At 52.2% G+C, this 18,759-nt stretch overlaps 2 protein-coding genes across 4 annotated transcripts; one reads left to right on the top strand and one right to left on the bottom strand.

The window, feature by feature from the left end:
• The first annotated feature begins 369 nt into the window (after positions 1-369).
• PRADC1 (protease associated domain containing 1) lies at positions 370-4,500 on the top strand. Its single transcript, XM_007109666.2, has 5 exons — positions 370-584; positions 2,539-2,639; positions 3,167-3,276; positions 3,554-3,721; positions 3,947-4,500. Exons 1-5 carry the CDS (start codon positions 518-520, stop codon positions 4,065-4,067), a joined length of 567 nt encoding a protein of 188 aa, XP_007109728.1. The 5' UTR covers positions 370-517; the 3' UTR covers positions 4,068-4,500.
• A 102-nt stretch (positions 4,501-4,602) lies between these two features.
• On the bottom strand, positions 4,603-16,800 carry SMYD5 (SMYD family member 5). Of its 3 annotated transcripts, XM_007109665.4 has the most exons (13): positions 16,695-16,800; positions 12,849-12,957; positions 11,936-12,075; positions 11,357-11,478; positions 10,906-10,975; positions 10,208-10,312; positions 9,320-9,382; positions 9,042-9,112; positions 8,620-8,726; positions 8,145-8,201; positions 7,202-7,296; positions 6,465-6,535; positions 4,603-6,362 (listed from the first exon to the last, which is right to left on the bottom strand). In XM_007109665.4, exons 1-13 carry the CDS (start codon positions 16,788-16,790, stop codon positions 6,215-6,217), a joined length of 1,254 nt encoding a protein of 417 aa, XP_007109727.1. In that variant the 5' UTR covers positions 16,791-16,800; the 3' UTR covers positions 4,603-6,214. The 3 variants fall into 3 exon arrangements, with proteins under 3 accessions (XP_007109727.1, XP_007109725.1, XP_028352326.1); XM_007109663.4 differs by lacking the exons at positions 12,849-12,957; positions 16,695-16,800 and adding an exon at positions 15,209-16,629; XM_028496525.2 differs by lacking the exons at positions 11,936-12,075; positions 12,849-12,957 and having other exon boundaries at positions 16,695-16,797.
• Positions 16,801-18,759: the final 1,959 nt, after the last annotated feature.

Genomic DNA, 18,759 nt, shown 5'->3' with positions numbered 1-18,759 from the left:
GCGCTAGACGAATGCCTTCCCAAAGAGGGGATGGGAAGGAGGAAAGCACAACTAGGGTAAGGTAAATCGTCGTCTTGCGAAGCGGCCACAGGGAGGATCCGACCGAGACCGCACGAGCTGATTGGCCAAGACTTTCGGCGGCTGAGGCGAGTCCTGTGGGTCTCCCACCTGCAGTTCTCCCGCCCCCCCAAGCCAGCGAGGTGCTGCGGAGTCGAATCCAATCTGAGAAATGCTGGGGCGGGGACGGCAGTTGCAGTTAAGAGTTTAAACAAATCAGCCCTCGGCCCCATTTCTCTCCACCAATAGGAAGTGGACTAGGGCACAGGGGCGACAAATGTGGCTACACGAGCAGGCGTCAGAACCAATCAGCCCTGGGCCTTGTTCCGGTGCGCCAACCGGCGGCGTGAGCGGGTCTGGGGGCGGGAGTCCAGAGCAGCTGTCAGGCCGAAGTCCGGCGAGCTACGCGCAGCAGGGCGGCTGGAGGAAGCGCGGCGCCGGGCCGGGCCCGGCCCTGGAGATGGTCCCCGGCGCCGCGGGCTGGTGTTGTCTCGTGCTCTGGCTCCCCGCGTGCGTCGCGGCCCACGGTGAGCGGCAACGGGCGGGGCTGCGCTTCGGGGCGGGGCTGGCGGTCCAGCTTAAGCCCGTCTCGGGCCGGGGGCCACGGGTCACCTTGGGGACCCCGCGAATTCGGAGCAGGGCAGGTTCAGAGACGGGCGCCTGGAGTGGGTGGGTAGTGGCTCCCCAGGGACATGAACTGGGTGCGGCCTGAGGCTGGGCTGTGAGTCCTCAGCCCCCCACGTCGAAGTAAGACTCCCCCTACCCCCACTAGCGCTGACTTAGGTGGCGAAGGGGGCGAGGAACAAGGAGCAACTAGCGATACTACAAGCTGGAGATACGTGAGCACTCACATACATAAACGGGGCCACACATTACTACACGTGGGTTCACAGGCACTAGCACATACGTACACACCCAACTTGTTTGCACCTACACGAGAACATAAACATACACCCATATAGGTACGTGAGCACATGTGTATACCTACACTTGATTTACACAGATCAGCAGATGCAAAGGCCAGGCAAAGATGTGTGTGGGGAGGAGGGGACGTTTAGTGCTAATCCAGGAAAGCTTCCTTGGGAGTGTATCTGTACCCGATGGGAAGTCTCCACTCCCAGGATAAAAGGCCATATATGTAGCCCAGTGCCAAGCCAGTGGAGCTCTACCTGCTGGCTGATTTTGGACAGTAGAAAAGGACAGCTAAAGCCACAATCCATCCCAACGCTGGCACACAGTAGCGACTTGATAGTTTGTTGATTGACTAACAGACCTGTGGCAGCAGCTTCCACCTTTTCACATTCCTCAGTCTCTCTGGGCTAAGGAAACCAGGCACTCAAGTTCAGGTAAAACATTACACTTTGGTGCTGAAGAGATCCATACCCCAGAAATATCTGGTTATTCTGGCAATTCCCTTCCTCAACACAGTGGAGCTGGAAATAGTCGTTCATTCATTCAACAACCTTTTTGAGCACCAACTGTATCCTAGCCACTATGTTAGATAATGTGGATACAGTATTGAATGAAGTTACAAACTTAGGTCCTTGTCCTAGTGCAGGAGATAGACAATAAACAAAAAATTACAAATACTGAATAATTACAAATGATGTTAGTGTCATTGGAGAAAAAGTACATTTTGAATGGGTATAAGGGGAGGACAGTCACAAGGCAGGTTTCTCTGAGAAAGTGACATTTAAGTTATGACCTGGTGGATGAATAGAAGTGAGCCATATAAAGGGGTAGAGGTGGGGGTAGGGTGAGGGAACTTGCAAGAAGCCTTGGAGACGTGAAGAAACTGAAAGGAGGGCAGTGTAGCTTGAACATAGGAAGAGATGAAGTTGGAGAGCCAGATCAAGCAGGGCCTTGCAGAGCAGAGTTAAGTTTAGATTTAAGTGCAGAGGGAAGTCGTTGAAGGGTATTGAAGTGGTGACATGATCCTATTTGCTTTAAGATGTTTTAAGAAAATCCCTGGCAGTTATTGGGGGAATGGACCGTAGGGAGCAAAAATGGAGGCTTAGACCAGTTAAAAAGCTGCAACAGCCAGGACAAGAAATGATAGTGGCTGGACTAGGAGGATGGCAGTGGAACCAGAGTCAACTTTTAAGTTTAGGTGAGCGTTGCTTTCTACGCAGGCTACCACATCACATCTCCATCTTGAAATTCCCAAGTCTGTTTCAGCGCAAAGATGAATGAATTAACCCTCAGAGAGGTTAACACTGGAGCTCTCAGTCTTCCTGGCCCACCTGTGTAAGCAGCAGCAGCAGCAGCTGTAAACCTCGGGGGTTACTAACTGTCTGCATCAACTCTATCCTCTCCAGGGCAGAGACCATCCATCCTACCCACCTAGAGGACCCAAGTGGCTGAAGCTGGGTCTCTGGGCCCAGACCTTAACCAGCCCCGTTGAAGGCATGGGGTCCATGATCTGAACCTGAACCAGCTTTTTTCCCTGGAGCCTTCTCACCTCTACATTTTACCTTTCAGGCTTACGCATCCATGATTATTTGTACTTTCAAGTGCTGAGTCCTGGGGACATTCGATACATCTTCACAGCCACGCCTGCCAAGGACTTTGGTGGTATCTTTGTAAGTTCAGGGAGGCCCCCTCATCTCTGATCCTGTCTCCACATTCCCCGCACTAAGTTGAGGTGACCCTCATCGCTTCAACCCATACCTGAGTGCTGGGACAGAGAAGGGGGCAGAATCCAGCTCTGTCTTCCAGGGGCTACAGAGCCAGGAAGGGCTTCCAGCTATTCCTCTGGGTATAATACAGACCTGGGCACCACAGAGGGAAAAGCTGTCTTCTTAGGGACACGAAGTAGTGAAAAACCAAGGGCTCTGCTAGCTCCACCTCTGAACTACATGACTCAAGGCAAGTTACTTCCCCTCTCTGGGTTCGTACCAACTTCCCTACCTATGTCTGGGAAAGGCAGGGTGGGATAGGACTAGACAGACCTTTGTGAGAATTAAGTAAAAATGCTCAAGTGTCCTGTACACAGAAATCGTTCCTCATTTCCCTCACACTTTGTGAGAAGCTGGTAAGATAGGATGGTCAGCCCAGTCCTAAAGCAGGTGTGTCTCCCCACACCCTCACCTGTCTAAATGTCTTTCAGCACACAAGGTATGAGCAGATTCACCTTGTCCCTGCTGAACCTTCAGAGGCCTGCGGGGAACTCAGCAACGGTTTCTTCATCCAGGACCAGATCGCTCTGGTGGAGAGGGGGTAAGGAGCGGACAGGCATGGGCACAAGGGGAAGGCAGGCATAGGATAGATTCTGAGATCAATGTTGGTGGTGATGCTTTGAAATAGCTGCTTTTAAATAATTCTTTTTAAGGGTCTTTAAGAAACATCTTAAGATTATCCAAGCCTTTGGCCATTTACTTGTGAGCCTTTATAAAAAAGCCTCCAGGGCCCTCCTTTCATCTTCCCAGGGTGGTGGTCTGGGGAACAGATAGCTAGGACCCCGCCTTTCCTTTGGTCTCTTCACCACCTCTTCCAGGGGCTGCTCCTTCCTCTCCAAGACCCGGGTGGTGCAGGAGCACGGTGGGCGGGCAGTGATCATCTCTGACAACGCAGTTGACAATGACAGCTTCTACGTGGAGATGATCCAAGACAGTACGCAGCGCACAGCTGACATCCCCGCCCTCTTCCTGCTTGGCCGAGATGGGTGAGGGCTCTTTGTCTCTGGCTGTATCGGCACCAAGCTGGGTGCCATGACTCGGGGAGGTCAAGGGCAATCACCAGTCCCTACCCATAAGCCTCATCTTGGGATGCCCTGGTTGGAGGGCCAAAAAAGTCCTCAGGCTCTGGAACTCCCAGAGTGATGGGGATAGTGGGGCAGGATGGGGTGCCAGGAAAGTGACCATCACCACCTCTGTTCATGCTCTCCCAGCTACATGATCCGCCGCTCCCTGGAACAGCATGGGCTGCCATGGGCCATCATTTCCATCCCAGTCAATGTCACCAGCATCCCCACCTTTGAGCTGCTGCAACCGCCCTGGACCTTCTGGTAGAAGAGTTGGTCCCACATTCCAGCCATAAGCAACTCTGGGCTGGGAAGGGGAAAATCCAGGAATTCTGCTGTTTGGGATTTGGGGATAGCATTTGGGGACTGGGGGAGCCAGGTAGAGGAAAAGGGCTTGGGCCTTGGCTAAGTTAAAGGAAGCCACACCACTGGCCTTCCCTCCCCTGGGCTCCTAAGGTGTCTCATGCTATGGGAAGAGGCAAGAGCCAGGCCCCAGGTCTTATGGGCTAGGGTCTGGAACTAAAGGGGCCAACAGCAGGTAGTCTGAAAGTCATCTGAGACCTGTCACATCCCACCTGGCTTCAGCCTCCCCACCCAGGGTCTTTCACAGCAGTTGCTGGAATGGTATAAGGAGCTGGTGTTTGAGGACTACATAATAAACCCTCACTGACTTTTTAGCAATAAAGCCTCTCATCAGGGTTGTTAACTGTGTCCTAGAGTAAAAGCACACAGGGGTGGGAGGGGCCTTCAAACACTTATCTGGTCCCATGCTCTTGTTCTGAAGGGAGGAAATTGAGGCCCAGAGAGGATACATGACTTGCCCAAGGTCCTTTAGGACCAGTGCTCAGATTGCTAATCTTGGATCACAACAGCCTCCTGCTCAAACACTTGGGAAGCTGTAGTTCAGTCCCTGAGCAAAAGCCTCATCTTGTAGCCTGGTACTGAGGATCCACGTTGGACCTCAGAGGAGCCCTGCTCTTGGACTTTGGAAACATTTGCACAGCAGAGTATAGGCAAGACCGGGGATGAACCCAAACTGGGGAGCTGGAGCTCCCATCTCCTGCCGTCACCTGCTCTATCCTATGCACTTCTGCACGACCCATGTGACTACTGCCTTCCTGGAGCAGCTTGTCAAGCCATTCTCCACAAAGCATTCCTGCAAAGGCCTGTCACCACTCATATTTTATTGAGAACAGTGGGCAGGTGGGGAGGAGGGGGTGCTGGCTGCCGTGAAGGATTAAGAACCCAATAGGCCAGACAGGCAGATTCCACCTGGCTCATGATGCAGGAAAGGGCCTGTGGGGCGGCACCTGCCCTCCCTAGGATCCCTCAGCAGGGGCTTGTGGCAGGCCCCTCAGGAAAGGTAGGCAGAAAGGAATTGCAGGTGATGGGTTATAATTTCCACAGCTTCCAACCCAAGAGTAAGGGGTAGTGCTAATCTGGGGAGGAGAGGGACACAGTCAGGGCTAATCTGAGTATCTAGCCTAGCTCTCCTAGGTTTCTGGAAGACTTCAGTGTTCCTAAATGATCCTAAAGGCGGAGATTGAGACTAGGAGAGCCCCTCACTGACCCATGCTCTAGAAGATTCTAGGACATCCTAAATTAAGGAGCACAGGCCTTTCATCCCCCACAGCTCATCCATGCTGCTAGAGTCCTCAGTGGGAGGAGGGTGGGAGGAAGGGGTCAAGATGTCCCTCCCAAGGGAGGCAGAGACCTCTTCCACACCCTGTGAGGCCAGCCACTGTGCCAGGGCCTGAGAGGCAAGGCATAAGGACAGCTTCCGGGGTCTGGGGAGATTCTCTCTACTACCCAGATGTTGAAACGGTGGGTGTGGGGAGGCAAGCAGAGGGAGGCAATCCTGCTGGCTCGGCGTCCCCCGCAGAAAGCCTTAGGGAAGGTGCTCCGGAGGCCCAGTTCCTCCCTCTTGCCTCTCCCAGCTGTGCTAGGGGGGAAGAGGGTAAGGGTGTCTAACCCCCTCTCTTCTTCAATGGGGTCAGGCTGTTCTCAGGTTGCCACTTTATGACCCAACCCCCCGCCCCCACCCCAACAGTGAGTTGAGAAGGGTGAAGCCTCAGGTGGATGAGTAAGTGGGGCCATGGGGCCAAGGGGAAGAAACACTGTTAGGCCCTGACCTTGGTTCCAGCCACTTACACCCGTACCTCAGGGGGAGGCCCATTCTGAGAGGCTCAGTGACAGCGCAGAGCCTGAGCCGCTCAGCAGCAGTGTCCTGGGCATGAGGTCTGGCAGGAGGTGGAGGGCCTAGGGTCCAGCCTGTCTTACCCTCTGGAAGAAACAGAGCTGGCATGGGGGGAAAGCAGGCAACAGGAGTGGGAGTTCCTTCCAAGCCTCTGCTCTGGGGGAAGGCCCCCTCTTCTGGCAGGGTCTGGGGTAGGACCACTTCCAGGCAGGATGACATCACACATCAGTCATCTCATCCCCCAGCTCAGCATCTTCCGGCTCTCCTTCCTCATCCTCTTCATCGTCCTCCTCCTCAGAGGTCATGTTGGGTTCATCAGCCTCTGCCAGACATTTGGGGCAGGAACAGACGAACAGATAGTTCTCCCTGCAGAGGGTTGGGGGGGATGATGGTGAGGGTACAAAGTCAGGCAGCCACCAGCACGGAGAAGCCCAGACCCCGGCTGCCCACCACACCTCCAGCTGGCACCTGAGGATCTTGTGGCGGCTGTGGCGGCTGCGCTCCCGCTGACAGCAGTCTAAGTAGCTGATGCAGATTTCCTAACGGGCAGAAGAGAGGTGGGCTCTGACAGTCTGTGCTTTCTAACAGATGGGATTAGGGCCTCCCCAACCTCTGCCCTATGTCCAACCATTGCCCCATCCCCAGGAGCCGGAGCTGCCCTTCAGCGAAGGAGCAGGCCACCCTGATCCATTCCCCTGTGCCAACAGCAGAGGCCACTATGAGGCTTTCACAATCTGTGTCTGAGACAGGGGGCTATGGTTGGCCTTGGGCCATGGCCAAGGTCTGTGGCTGGGGCAGAGGTTATCTTGGTGTGAAGCTACTTGCCCTGAAAGAAGTTTCAGCCAGGATCCGTGCACAGCTCTAAGAGCCAGGACCCCCCACCCACACTAGTACCCCACAGTCCAAGCCACAGAGGGCCATGTCCTGCTTCCTTAGATGCTGCAGATTCCTTGGTCAGAAGATAGCTGGGGACAAGAACTTAGGCACACAGCTGTCTCTGAAACACTGCTCTGAGGCTTTCTCGAGTTATTTTTTGAAGTGGGGTGGAGTTAGAGTATACTCATGGGAAGACTCATGTCCTGGAGCATGTGGGGATTCAATCCAACAGCCTGAACTTGGGACTGTAGCCACTGCTGCTCCCAGTTCCTGGACAGAACTTGCAAGGCCCATTGCCCACCCACCCCGACAGCTACTGGCCCCCTCACCTCTCCTGGCTTAATATCCTCCAGGGCGGTGACATGCAAAAGGAAGTTGTTTTCTGGGAAGGAGGTCTCTGCATTGGGGACACAGCTGTGGTTGCCTGGGTCATGAGAGGCAGGTAATGAGGATTGTTGACTAATAAAAATAACAGCCTTAACTGTGCAGAGCACTGGGTCCCATCTTTCCTTGTTCTCTGATCCCTGCTAGGGCTAGGCAGGTCCTGGGACCCCAGTTTCCTATATCCCAGTCCAGTGCTCTTTCCTCAAGAGCACAGGCACTAATGCACTCCCGCATCACTCCCCTCCCCTCCTGCCATGACTGCCCCTTCTCTCCTCACTGGTCAACTTGATCCTCAGACGTGTTCCCAGTGTCTCACAAAGGGAGGGACAGGGCTGTGAAAAGGATGCCCGTGCCAGGCCACTTAACTCAGTCCTGTCTGTTATTGGATGTCTGGTAACAGCTGAGCCAGGCCCTCTGAAAGCCTAGTTTGGGAGTAGTGTCCCCGGAGCCTGGGAGGAAGGTTTTGCAGTGAGGAGAGCAGAGGGTGGGAGGCTGGGATCTGGAAAAGACAACAGTCTGAGCTGGCTCTGCCCCCTCCATCAGGTGCTAATGAGACTGCCTTCCAGCCTGAGCTCCTCCCGGGCTATCACAACACTCTCCTACCAAAGCTCACAGGGCAGTGGTGGGGCAAAACTCAGGCTTCCCTTTGCAAGAATCAGCGCTCTGTGCCCTGCCTTAGCACTGGGCCTAGCCCACAGGAAGGTTTTATATCAAGGCACAAGAGTCCAATAAATGAATGAAAACAATAATAGAAGGAGAAGGCTGAGGGGAAATCCCCAAGGAAGCTCAGCCCTAACCCCACTCCCAGACTCAACTCTACCAGCCCAGAAGGGGCCAAGAGAGATGAACTGCAGCTGTGAGGCTACCCCTCTCAATGCCGGGACTCACAGCAGCTCTGCAGCACAAAGAGGCCAGATCCTTCACAGTTAAGAAACTCACCAGTTGCTGTAAGACAGTAATATGCAGATGTTATTGCATCCACTTTATAGATGGGAAAAGGAAACTAGGCTTATAAGGACAGGCACTGGCTCCACTGTCTTGCCACCCAATCACTACTATTTTACCTGAAATTGCTTCTCTGAGGCGCAAGCCTCAGAGTACCTGAGGGGTACTCAGGTACCTGTGGTACCTATAAATGGTACCACCTTACTGTCCAGCCCTCCCCCACCCCCAGCATCAAGCCTCCGCACGGATCGTGGAGCCATTTCGCGTGTATGTCCTGTAGACAGATCTGAAGCTTCCCATAGGCACACAGGGATTACCTTCCCCAACCATGAACTCAGAGCTCCCTGGGGGAAGACTGTGTCCACTAACTGATGGATGCCTCCCAAGTTGGGTGAGGCCAAGGCTCCATCTCACCAACCTGCCTCGATGTCCTTGTACAGCTGGTCAATGAAGGCGTCCAGCTCCTCACGGTCCTGAGGCTTCAGCTCCAGAGCGTCACAGGCATGGACCCACTGGCTCAGGGAGCTGGGGGTCCCAGGCAGCCATGGTTGGAGAGGAGGCCGCCCAGCTCACAGGGCTCCCCGACTCCAAGCAAGTTAAGTCCATTTCTTTCTCCGGGGGAAGGGTGGGGGTGGGTGGGTGTGTCCTTCCCCAACAGACCAAGTGATCCCAAGACTCAGTCTTTCTGACCCCCATCACTGAGTTTGGTCCAGCATTCTGGCCAGAGTCACACCCTGCCCCACCCTAGTCTTGAAAAGAGATGTGGCTACCTTTCTCAGTCAATCTCCCACCCCAGCCCTGAGGGACAAGTCCAGCAGCTCTGGAACATTCTCTCCTAACCTGGTCCCAATTCCCTGGCCATTGGTCCCAACAAGAGCAAAGAGAGACCGGAATCCATCCGGAGTGAACCACTGTGGGGAGAAAGGGAGAAGAGCACTCAGGTTACAGCCACTAGCTTTTCTTCCTGTTGAGGAAGTTTGCTGTGAGTCAGTCCCATCCCAACTCCAGAAGACCAGGTCTGCTCTGGCTTAGCTGTCCCAGTAGGAGACGCTGACCTGGTTGCTCCTGGAGAGCTGGAGTGACAGGGAGGCCATTGGTCCCACCTTCCCCACACTCACCTGGCTGAGTGCTTCCTCATAAAGGGCCTCTGTGAAGAGTCTCCGCAGAAGCTCCAGCTGGCCCTGGTTTAGGGGAAGCAGGGAGAGACTTGCATCCCTGGGGATTTCCCATTAGCACCCAGGCAGGGCCCAGAAGACCACGTAAGGGAAGGAAAAGGGCGAGCTCTGTAGACTGAGCTTTCCCTGGGGGCAAAGGAAAGCCACAGAATCCTTATCTCCAAGAGACTTGGCAGTCTGCTGGCCTGTTCCAACCCAGGGTAGCGAACCCCAAATTCCTCCCTATTTTCTAGCCCTTGTACCAGCAGGGCGGAGGCAGCCTGGCTTAGAATGTCTGTCCTCACCACCACCCTCCAGGCTCCCTGCCCCAGCCTCCAGACCAGCTTGACCCTCCCCCTCCTTTTCCCAGATTCAGTGCAGGAAGGCCCACCCCAGTGCCCTTTCACACACCTACCTCCACCTTCAGGCAGCTCCTGCATAGAAGTCTGCTATTCTCAGGAAGAATGCGTAACTCTTTGATTTGAAGCAAGGGCACAGTACATTGGCAACTAAAATTGTTTCACACCGCTCCCTGACCCTGTGGAACCCCCAGCCCTCCATTTTCCATTACACTTGATTCGCCCACTGCTATCCTATCATGGGGTCCTGCCTTCCCACATCAGGGCACCCAGCCCTTCTGTCCTCTGTCATCACCCCACTTCCCAATTTTAAGTCCACATTAGGTCATGAAGTTAAATAGCGGCAGGAATACAAGTCTCTGAACAGATTTTTGGACCCAGGCTCTAACTTCTTCCTGTGGCTGGGAAGGCAGAAAATGTGGAGCTTCCCTTAGGTAGCCATGGATATCCCCAGGCTACTGGGGGGGTGGGAGGGTCACGTGGAGAGACCAACCTTGAATTTGTCCCCCAGGAGTTTGTGGACAATTTCCTCCTCCTCATTGGCCGTTTTATTACAGAACTGGGAGAAGAGCCTGATCCAACGATCCTTATCCTTAGCCTGCAGTGAACAAATATACTTCAGGGTCAGGTTCACACGTGCTCACGCATGCATGTGCACACATGGACTCACGGACACCCTCCTCTTCACTGCCACTCCTGCCCATGTGAGAGGAGTAAGCTGTTATTCTAAAGCCCCTGCCCTGAGAAACACCATCACACATGAGCTTCTAAGTAGACCCTTCCTCCCCACCCTGCCCACACCCAACCATCTTCCCAGCTGGTGCCAAGCTAGCCAGTTCACGACACTTGGGAAAATAGGAGAACGAGGCTGAGGAGCAACAATACTAAAGGGGTCAGAGTGGCTTCTCTTGCTTTATCTAAGAGACACAGTTCTGAAAAGGTGGCGCTTATATATGAACTGCTGCTGCACAGGGAGTCATCCATAGATCACAGACCACAGGCAAGATGCGCCCCCACGTCCCCTGCTAGATTTATGGTTAGCTACTCCTAAGGTTTACACAGCAAGCAGCTCTCCTTTGGGAAGCCCAGAAGGAACTCTGTATCCAAGCCAGAGTGTTAAGGTGAGAAGAAAACTGAGGCCAAGGGTCGAATGAGGCCGGAGTCAGCTTCCCTGAGATCAGGTGGGCTCACCTGTTTCACTGTGGCCACCATCCGGGCCATCAACATGATGCTTGCAGTCTCAGGGGGGTAGTGAACACTCCTGGGGAGAAAGAAAAAGGTTTGGCCTAGAAATTCCCTCCCCAGTAGCTGAATTCAGGGAAGCCCAGTCTGATTACTACAGAGAATCTTTCCTACCAATCTCATTTATAACCAAAGAGAGAAAATCACTGGCAAGGACTTGGGCAGGATTTTATATCCCTATGGGCTTAATGGGGCTCTTTCTGAGAGTGTGTAAAATGCTGAGAATGGTGGGACTGGTGGCTCAGATTTAAGGCAGGGGGAATGGCTGATAGTTTAGCCCTAAGAATGGAGGATAAATCTAGGGGGTGGTAACTTAACAAAGATGGCTGCATCCACTAAGCATGGGGAAGGCAGGCAGGGAGGGAAGAATAAAGGAAAGAAGAGAGGAAATGCTACCTACCTCCATGCCTCCTGCAGCTTATTGAGAGGATGCAGGGGGTCATCCTGGGAGGGGCCTGGGCACAGGACCTGATGGTATTGCTCAGCTGCGGCTAGCAGACATTCTGTACTGCAGTACGTCACCTGTTGGGGGAGGTGGAGGTCAGCACCCTAGGATCTGGCAGTGGGGTGAGGCACAGACACCCATGAGGTCTCACCTCCTCTAATTGCACTCCTTCCACAAATAGCCCCTGAGCAGTAGTCAGTGGTATTATGAGATGAAAAAGCATACAGTGCTCTGGGGGCATGTGAGAGGGGCACCTGACCCAGGCTTGTAAAACTGTGGGAAGGAGAGACTGCTTCTCAGGTACAGGGAAGGGCCCCTGCCAGGCTCCTAGGAAGAGGGCAAGCTCCCACCAAGCCTATTTTCTAGACAATGGGACTGGAACAGAGAGGACGAAACTGGCACAGTAATGTCTTTTTCATTTTCTTTCTTTTTTCATGTCTTTCCCTAATTCGGGCTCTCAAGGGCCATGACCAAGTCTGTCCTCACTCCTGTCTCCCCAGAGAGGACTTCAGCTTAGCCCCCAGGAATATTCACCTGGCAGTGGGGACAATTCTGGTGTAGGTCCTTGCGCACAGTGCACAGCTCAGGGTGAGGCAAAACCTGGCCTGGTTTCCCAGTCAGTCTCTGGGCGTTCTCCTCTGCCTTCTCCAGTGCCCGAAGGCAGTGGTCACAGGCTGGGGGAGAGAGCCAGACATGACAATTAAGTGTCTTGAGAGCAGGGGCCGCATTTGTCCTTTTCACAGAAATATCCCCAGGGCTAATATAGCACCTAGCTCAGAGAAGGTGTTCAATAAAACTTTGAGACGTGAGTGAATGAATGACTATGTTAAATGAATGTATTTCACACACATTATAGATGATGCCTTCTTCCCTCTCCGGAGTCCCCACCCCTCCCGGCAGACTCTCTCTGCTTCTTGATGGGACTTAGTCTATGGGGCTCCCCACCCAGCCCCCAAACTGGGCTTTCCCCACATTCTGGAGCCGAGTGACCCTCCTTTTACAGATTTTTCTCTAGCCCAAGAAAAGTGTGAAAAAAGCACGTGACTGGCAAAGCTAAGACCGTCCTATTTGTTTCCAACACCTAACACAGCCTTTTTTGACCAAGGGGCATGGGGCCTCCTCTTGGTAGAGGGCTCCACTTTGGCACAGAGCCCTTCAGCACGACATCTAGTACCTTACAGTATAGGCCACACTGAGTTCCACCTGAGTGACAGTCCTTCCCCAGGGAGCACTTTGGAAGAACCTCTCTGCAGCAGGCTCACAGCCCCAAATGGCCTGAGATTAGACAGAGGCATGGTTCTCAGGTGCAGCTCTCCAAGGGAAGACGCACTTTCCTCCCAACACCTGGAGTCCTAGAGATGGCAGCTGGTAGGGATGTACGTACTCTCTTTCATGCGCAAAGGCTGCTGGGCCCAACAGCCCTCAGGAGTAGGTGAGATGTGCTCACCTCGGTAGCGATAAAGTGCATTCCAGAGAAACTGTGCGGCCACCAGGGGCCGTTCGATGAATATGGTCTCCCCCTTCTGGATCAGCTGTGTGGCAAACAACCCCTTTCCCTAAGAGGGCAGAGAAGGAATAGGATGGCCATAAGAAGAGACAGAGGACATAGCTTCAAGGGCTCCTCACCCCCACGTGCTTCCCTCTCGTCAGAGGCCTCTGCCTCAGGAGGGTTCATGGAGCATGGTCGGCACCCTCCATAACTGCCTCCTCTGGAAATGCAGCTCTGCCCGGTTTCAGTCGCACTTCTACCAGCCTGTCCAGAGCAGAGGGCCTGGGATGGGAAAAGAGCCACCACATCAGCCATGTCGGACTAATCAGAGGAGAATTTTTAGGATGGCCAGAGCAGGGCCAAGGTTCACAGCAGGCTGGAGCCTCCAGTACCAGGAACTGGTACAGGGCATCCTTCTCTGAGTCACCCACGTGCTCCTCCAGGATCCCGGTCGTGATGCTGCTCCTCAGGGTTGCACAGAAATCCTACACCACGGGAGGGAGAGGCCTATGCAAGAGAATATGCCCTTCTACCCTGGTCAGCTGGGTCCTCACAGCACCTAGCATACATAGTACCTGGTACCCAACAAGTTCTCAGGTGTTACACTGAAAGGAATGACTAATCCTAGCACCAGTCCTAATGCTAACTTGCTGTGAAACTTTGAGCCAGTTGCTTCACTTTTTTGCCTCTGTTTACCATGTGAAAAGTGGGTATTATAATAATACCTACCAGGTAGTTTCCAGGATGCAATGATATAGCACAGGTGAAGGAATTTCATGAACTCTAGCTCCTTACTACTCAAAGTGAAGTGATGGACTGGGCAGCATGGGTATTGCCTGGGAGATGGTAGAAATGCAGAATCTCAGGCCCCACTCCACACCTGCTGAATCAGAATCTGCGTTGTTAAAATCAGCTGCAGATGCCCAGGTGATTCATACGCACATTAAATGAGAAGTACTGGTCTAAAGCACTGTGGATATGTACGGGATGAAGGATGAGAAAACAACTGTTGAACTGCCATCTCTCAAATGTGCAAAGGGACTCAGGAGACAGCTTCAGAACCTAGGCAGTTACTGGCCCAGCTGGGCACTTTCTCCCACTATACAGAGGAGTGGTGCCACTGCCAACAGTGAACTGTCATGAAAAGAGAGAGAAAGGAAATAATTGACACAGCAGTGAAATGTCCTGTCACGTGGCTTCCTGGGTAGCTCCCGGTTTCCTTCTAGCACTGGCGTTCTGGATAGACAGGGGCACCTCTGTCAGAGGTGCAGAGCAGCAGGATGTATAGACCTGGACAGGCCCTGAGCAGCCCGTGAGCCACACATCTCAATCCTGTGAATAACTCTGGGAGCTCTAATATGGTACAGTGGGACAGCTGGAACAAAACCACTGGCAAAGCCGTGGATGCAGCCTGGTTGTCTTTCTAGAAGCCCACCTCCATGCCTAGTAGCCCCTGGGACCCACCCAGCAAAATGAAAACCTGGTCTTCCTCTGTGGGACAACAAGATATGGACAGGTATCCACATTACTTCTGACAATCTCAAATCTCAATATTGAATAAATATTGATCTCTTTCTCTCTCCTTCTGGAGGACCAAATATAGGAAATATTTAGTAAAGCAAAGGGAAGAATCAGAGCTGTTCCTCTATGAAACCACTTATCCCCCAAACATATAAAGTATTTCAAGAAAAACAACTCTAATTCATATTACCAAGAAGACTGGAGAGAACGGAACCTGAATGGAAAGGGTACAAACTATGCAATGTTATCTCCAATTTGAAAAGTTTAAGTTTAAAAAAAAAAAAAAAGATTGTACCAAAAAATCTAAGACTATGTAGTAAATTAATTCTTTATTAAATTATTTTCTAGAAAAATATCAAATGCCAAAAGTGAATTCAAAAGGAACAAAGCCAAGACAGACTTGCAATGCCATTACCTGCCTGATGTGCATTAGTACAGCATCCCGGTTGACATCTACCATATTTGGTCAGGTTTCTGTTCTGACTGGTCATGCCCCTGCCATAGCAATTGGTAAAATTTTGGAAATCATTCCTGCCAATATCCATAGAGGCAATAGAGAAGGTGGTCAAAAACTACCCCCATGTGAAGCCCCTAGTCTATATGGTTTCATGAGCCAGCTTTCTCAAACCAAATAAGTAATTCTTGTGCTATTTAAACTATCCAATAACAGAGAAAAAATGGAAAGCTTGTCTATTAAAAAACAAAAACAAAACCATAAAACAAACAAGCATAATTTTGATGTGGTAACCTAAGGAAGATACCATAAAGGAAAAAAAAAAATCACAAACCAATCTCACTTGATGAATGTAGAGGCAAAAAGCCCAGGATAAGCCATCTTGTCACCAGGTCTGGGTATGTGATTCTTCTGCAGCAGCAGATCAGTTGTAGGCATGGAGAGGGAAGCCAGCTCATTCTTCCAGAGCTGGGGTTTTGATAGAAGGCTAGGACAGGACAATTGGGCAAGGAGAGTGGCTGAAGTGATGAAGTAAGAGGGAAGAAGTAAAACAAGGAGAGGCCTGAGAGATAGGGGTGAAGTGAAAGTAAAGGTGAATAACTCTGCAGGCTAGCAGCGATGAACTGAGACACCATCAAACTGTGAGCCAATGAAGAGCACTGGAGGCCTTGGGGTGGAGATGGGGTTGTGGGCAGCTGAGGAGGCCAAGGATATGGGAGCTGATTTACCACGGAAAGAGAGGAATGCTCCAGATGCCTCTGGAGTGAAAAGAAGACAATGGAAGGTTGGGTTCGGGAACTGGATGAGTACGATGATGTTGAGAGCAGGAGACAGATGACTAGAAGGCTGACATCTAGGGCAAGGACCAAGGATACACACAGCCACTACACATGACAAACTGTTCAACCTCATTAGTAAACAAATATAAATAAGAACAAAGCGATATCATTTTGCACATATCAACCAGCAAAGATAACCAAGAAAGAAAATATTCAGTGCTGGTGAGAACAAAAGGATGTGTGCACAGACACTGAGCTCCAATACCTTTGACCTCAGGGATGAAAAACAAGATACAACATAAGGGTCCATAAATGAGCAGTTGTTGAGCGAACAGTGGTCCTCCCATGAAACAGACTATTACTCAACTCTTAAAAATTAATACGTAGCATTATTGATATTAAAATATTTACTGCTGCATCGAAAAGCAGTTTCTAAAAATACAGTTTTAATATGCACATATTTGCACAAATATAGATTCTGAGTGTTTTACCTTCTCTTTCTTTACATGCTTTTTTTCTACAATGAACTTCTAAAACACGATAATAAAACAACAAAATGTCACCCTCTTGATTTAAACCCTTCAATGCTACTACCGGCTTCGGTCCAAACTCCTTAACACTCCAAGACCCTTCGTGAAGTGTCCTGTCCTGGCCTTTTCCCTCAACCCCCACCCAAAGCTCACTCACAAAGTTCCCTGAGGACCCACGCCTTTTTGTACTGCAGCTCCCCATGCCCAGCGCGACCCGCCCACAGCTCCCAGGACCCAGCAGTAATGTCCCCGGCCTGGCGCTCCCCGGCCCCACTGGCGGAAAGGCCCGGTTCCACGGGGGCAAGGGACGCGCACGGAAACTCAGGGGGCTCGGGCCCACCGCATGACCGCCCCGGAACCCTGCGCGCGGGCACAGGTAGCCCCCGGGCCCCGAGCCGGGAACGGGCCGCAGCGTCCGAGCGGCAGAGGAACCTCTGGATTCCAGGCATGGGGTCCGGTGGGGCTGTCTCCAAGGCCGGGCCGGGTGGGGGGACCCCGGCACGGTCCTCCGCGGCCTCACCTTGGCGCTGCTCACGAAACGGACTTCCACGGCTACCCGGGCTCGGCCCGCCACGCCCACGCAGGAGGAGAACACGTCGCACATGGAGGCCGCCATCTTGGGCGTACCTCCGCCTGCTGACCCTTGACCCCGCCTCAACCCGGGAGGCCCCGCCCCTCACTGGCCATGAACCCAGCGTGAGTGTCCCCGAGGCTGCGAGGGTTTGCGCGCTAGCCGGTCTTAATTTGGATCTTTTTGGTTTATGTATCTGTAGGTTAAGTAGTTCGTTTACTGGGTGTAGCTGGGCCTGCCTTTGCGCAGTTTTGCCTCTGTCTCTATCTTCGTGGCCAGTACCAGAGCTTGTGTGTGCGTGTAGTTTTGATCTGTGTACCTGTATCCGAGTTCACGTTTGTGTCTGTTGTCTCTGCCACCCAGTGGTGCGTCTTGAGTAAAGCGGTCTCTGGACCCAGTCATGAGGTGGGACAGCAACGGGCTGACTTACTGCTATCCTCTCTGACCCTCAACCTGAAGGGAAGAACTAGCTTACCCCACCTATCCATCCTATAAAGTCCGGCGCAAGATTTCCTATTTCCGTAGGCGGTCTGGCAGCGGGGCAGACTGTCCTACGAAAGATCAAGCTGGACATGTGTCTTCCTCAGACTCTTCAGGGCGTAGGGACCTTGTTGCCTGGGGGTGCTGGAGGGTCTAAGGACCCGTGAAATTGTATGCAGAAGTGAGTCTGCAGATGCACATTGTCCTGACAACAGGAGAGGGACCTATTCTCTTGTTCAGGACTGACCTGAACATTTGTCCCCACAGCCAGGCCTGACCACCATGTCTCAGTTTGTTCCCTCGTCCTCCAATTGATTCTGTGCTACTCAAAAAGGGACCTGTGTCTGCATCTGCTGCGGTCTCATGGTGACATTTAGGGATTTGATAGAGCCCAGTAACTGCTGAATAGGTCACTGCTGGTGATTAAAAAAAAAAAAAAAGTGAGCCGATGGTTCCTGGAAGAGGCAGATGTAGCTGTGTTCCTTTAATAGGGCTGACTGGGTCCAGCATTACGAAGGATTTCCCGGAAGACAGAAACAGGAGGGTTCTTGAAGCTGGACCCTGGCCTCCCTCCAGCTGCAGCTTGGTCCTGGAGACGATGGTCAACTGCCTTGGCGGCAGGTGGTTTTCCAAGGCCACCCCTGCTCCCTGCCTTTCCTCCCTCCCTCAGAAAACTCTGGAGAGCAGTGTGGACCATGCCCTCTCTCACCACAAGGTGGCAGGGCAGTCCTCCTTCCACCAGTTCATCTCAACAGCCAGAAGTCATTCTGTATTCTAAATGAATACCCTCAACGGAAGCCCGCCCAGGGAACGTGGAGTGCTAGAGAAATTAGCTCTGGAAATGTTGGTGGCAGGCTTCACAAGTGTAGGCTATCAGCTACGCTTCTTGGAAAGAAACTGAGTAGATTCCTGGGAAGGAATGGGAGCCATGAGAACTGGTTGTGAAGCAGGGGAATAATAATACAGCAGAGTATTGACAAACTGACAAAATGCCAGTTTTGGCAAAGGCAGAGTTAACTCTCTCTGTATGAAGATGGATAGGGGGTCAAGTCAAGTAGCTAGACGGAAAAAGATGGTGTTCAGGGTAGCATGTCTGCTCCAAGGAGGCAGCTGGCCTGAGCTCCTTCTGAGAGTGTTAACAGTTCAGACAAAATAAGAAAACTTTGGGAAATTCTGTGAGAGGAAATGGGCTAAATGGTCTGCCCTTCCTTCTTTGCTCTCAACTCCACCATCTCCAATGGGGAAGAGTCTTCTAGGCCCAGATACTGATTCAAGGAGGCCCTCTCTCGTCTACAGCCAGGCCAGGCAAAGATTAATCCCTGGAGGAGCCAGTGGTGAGGTATTACTCCCACAGGTGAAGGGGACCTATAAGCCTTAATAGTTACTGCACACTTAGTACTGAGCCTGGCACACTATAAGTGTTTTACAGACATAATCTCAGCCCTGGGAAATCTACGTTATCAACATACCCATTATACAGGTGGGGAAAAAAAAACTTCAGAAGTTTGGTAACTTAGCCAAGGACATAGCTGAA

Source organism: Physeter macrocephalus, chromosome 12 (genome assembly GCF_002837175.3).
Source record: "Physeter macrocephalus isolate SW-GA chromosome 12, ASM283717v5, whole genome shotgun sequence".
NCBI lineage: Eukaryota > Metazoa > Chordata > Mammalia > Artiodactyla > Physeteridae > Physeter > Physeter macrocephalus.
Note: the sequence above shows the minus strand (reverse complement) of the source record. Positions and strands in the feature narration are given on the sequence as shown.

Coding starts and splice junctions, on each gene's coding strand:
- SMYD5 (XM_007109663.4), bottom strand. CDS start 15,500: ATGGTGTCTCAGTTCATCGCTGCTAGCCTGCAGAGTTATTCACCTTTA. Junction 10,976..11,356: donor AAGCTGCAGGAGGCATGGAG/GTAGGTAGCATT, acceptor CTTTCTCCCCAG/GAGTGTTCACTACCCCCCTG. Junction 6,363..6,464: donor AGCCGCCACAAGATCCTCAG/GTGCCAGCTGGA, acceptor AACCCTCTGCAG/GGAGAACTATCTGTTCGTCT.
- PRADC1 (XM_007109666.2), top strand. CDS start 518: ATGGTCCCCGGCGCCGCGGGCTGGTGTTGTCTCGTGCTCTGGCTCCCC. Junction 2,640..3,166: donor AGGACTTTGGTGGTATCTTT/GTAAGTTCAGGG, acceptor AATGTCTTTCAG/CACACAAGGTATGAGCAGAT. Junction 3,722..3,946: donor TTCCTGCTTGGCCGAGATGG/GTGAGGGCTCTT, acceptor ATGCTCTCCCAG/CTACATGATCCGCCGCTCCC.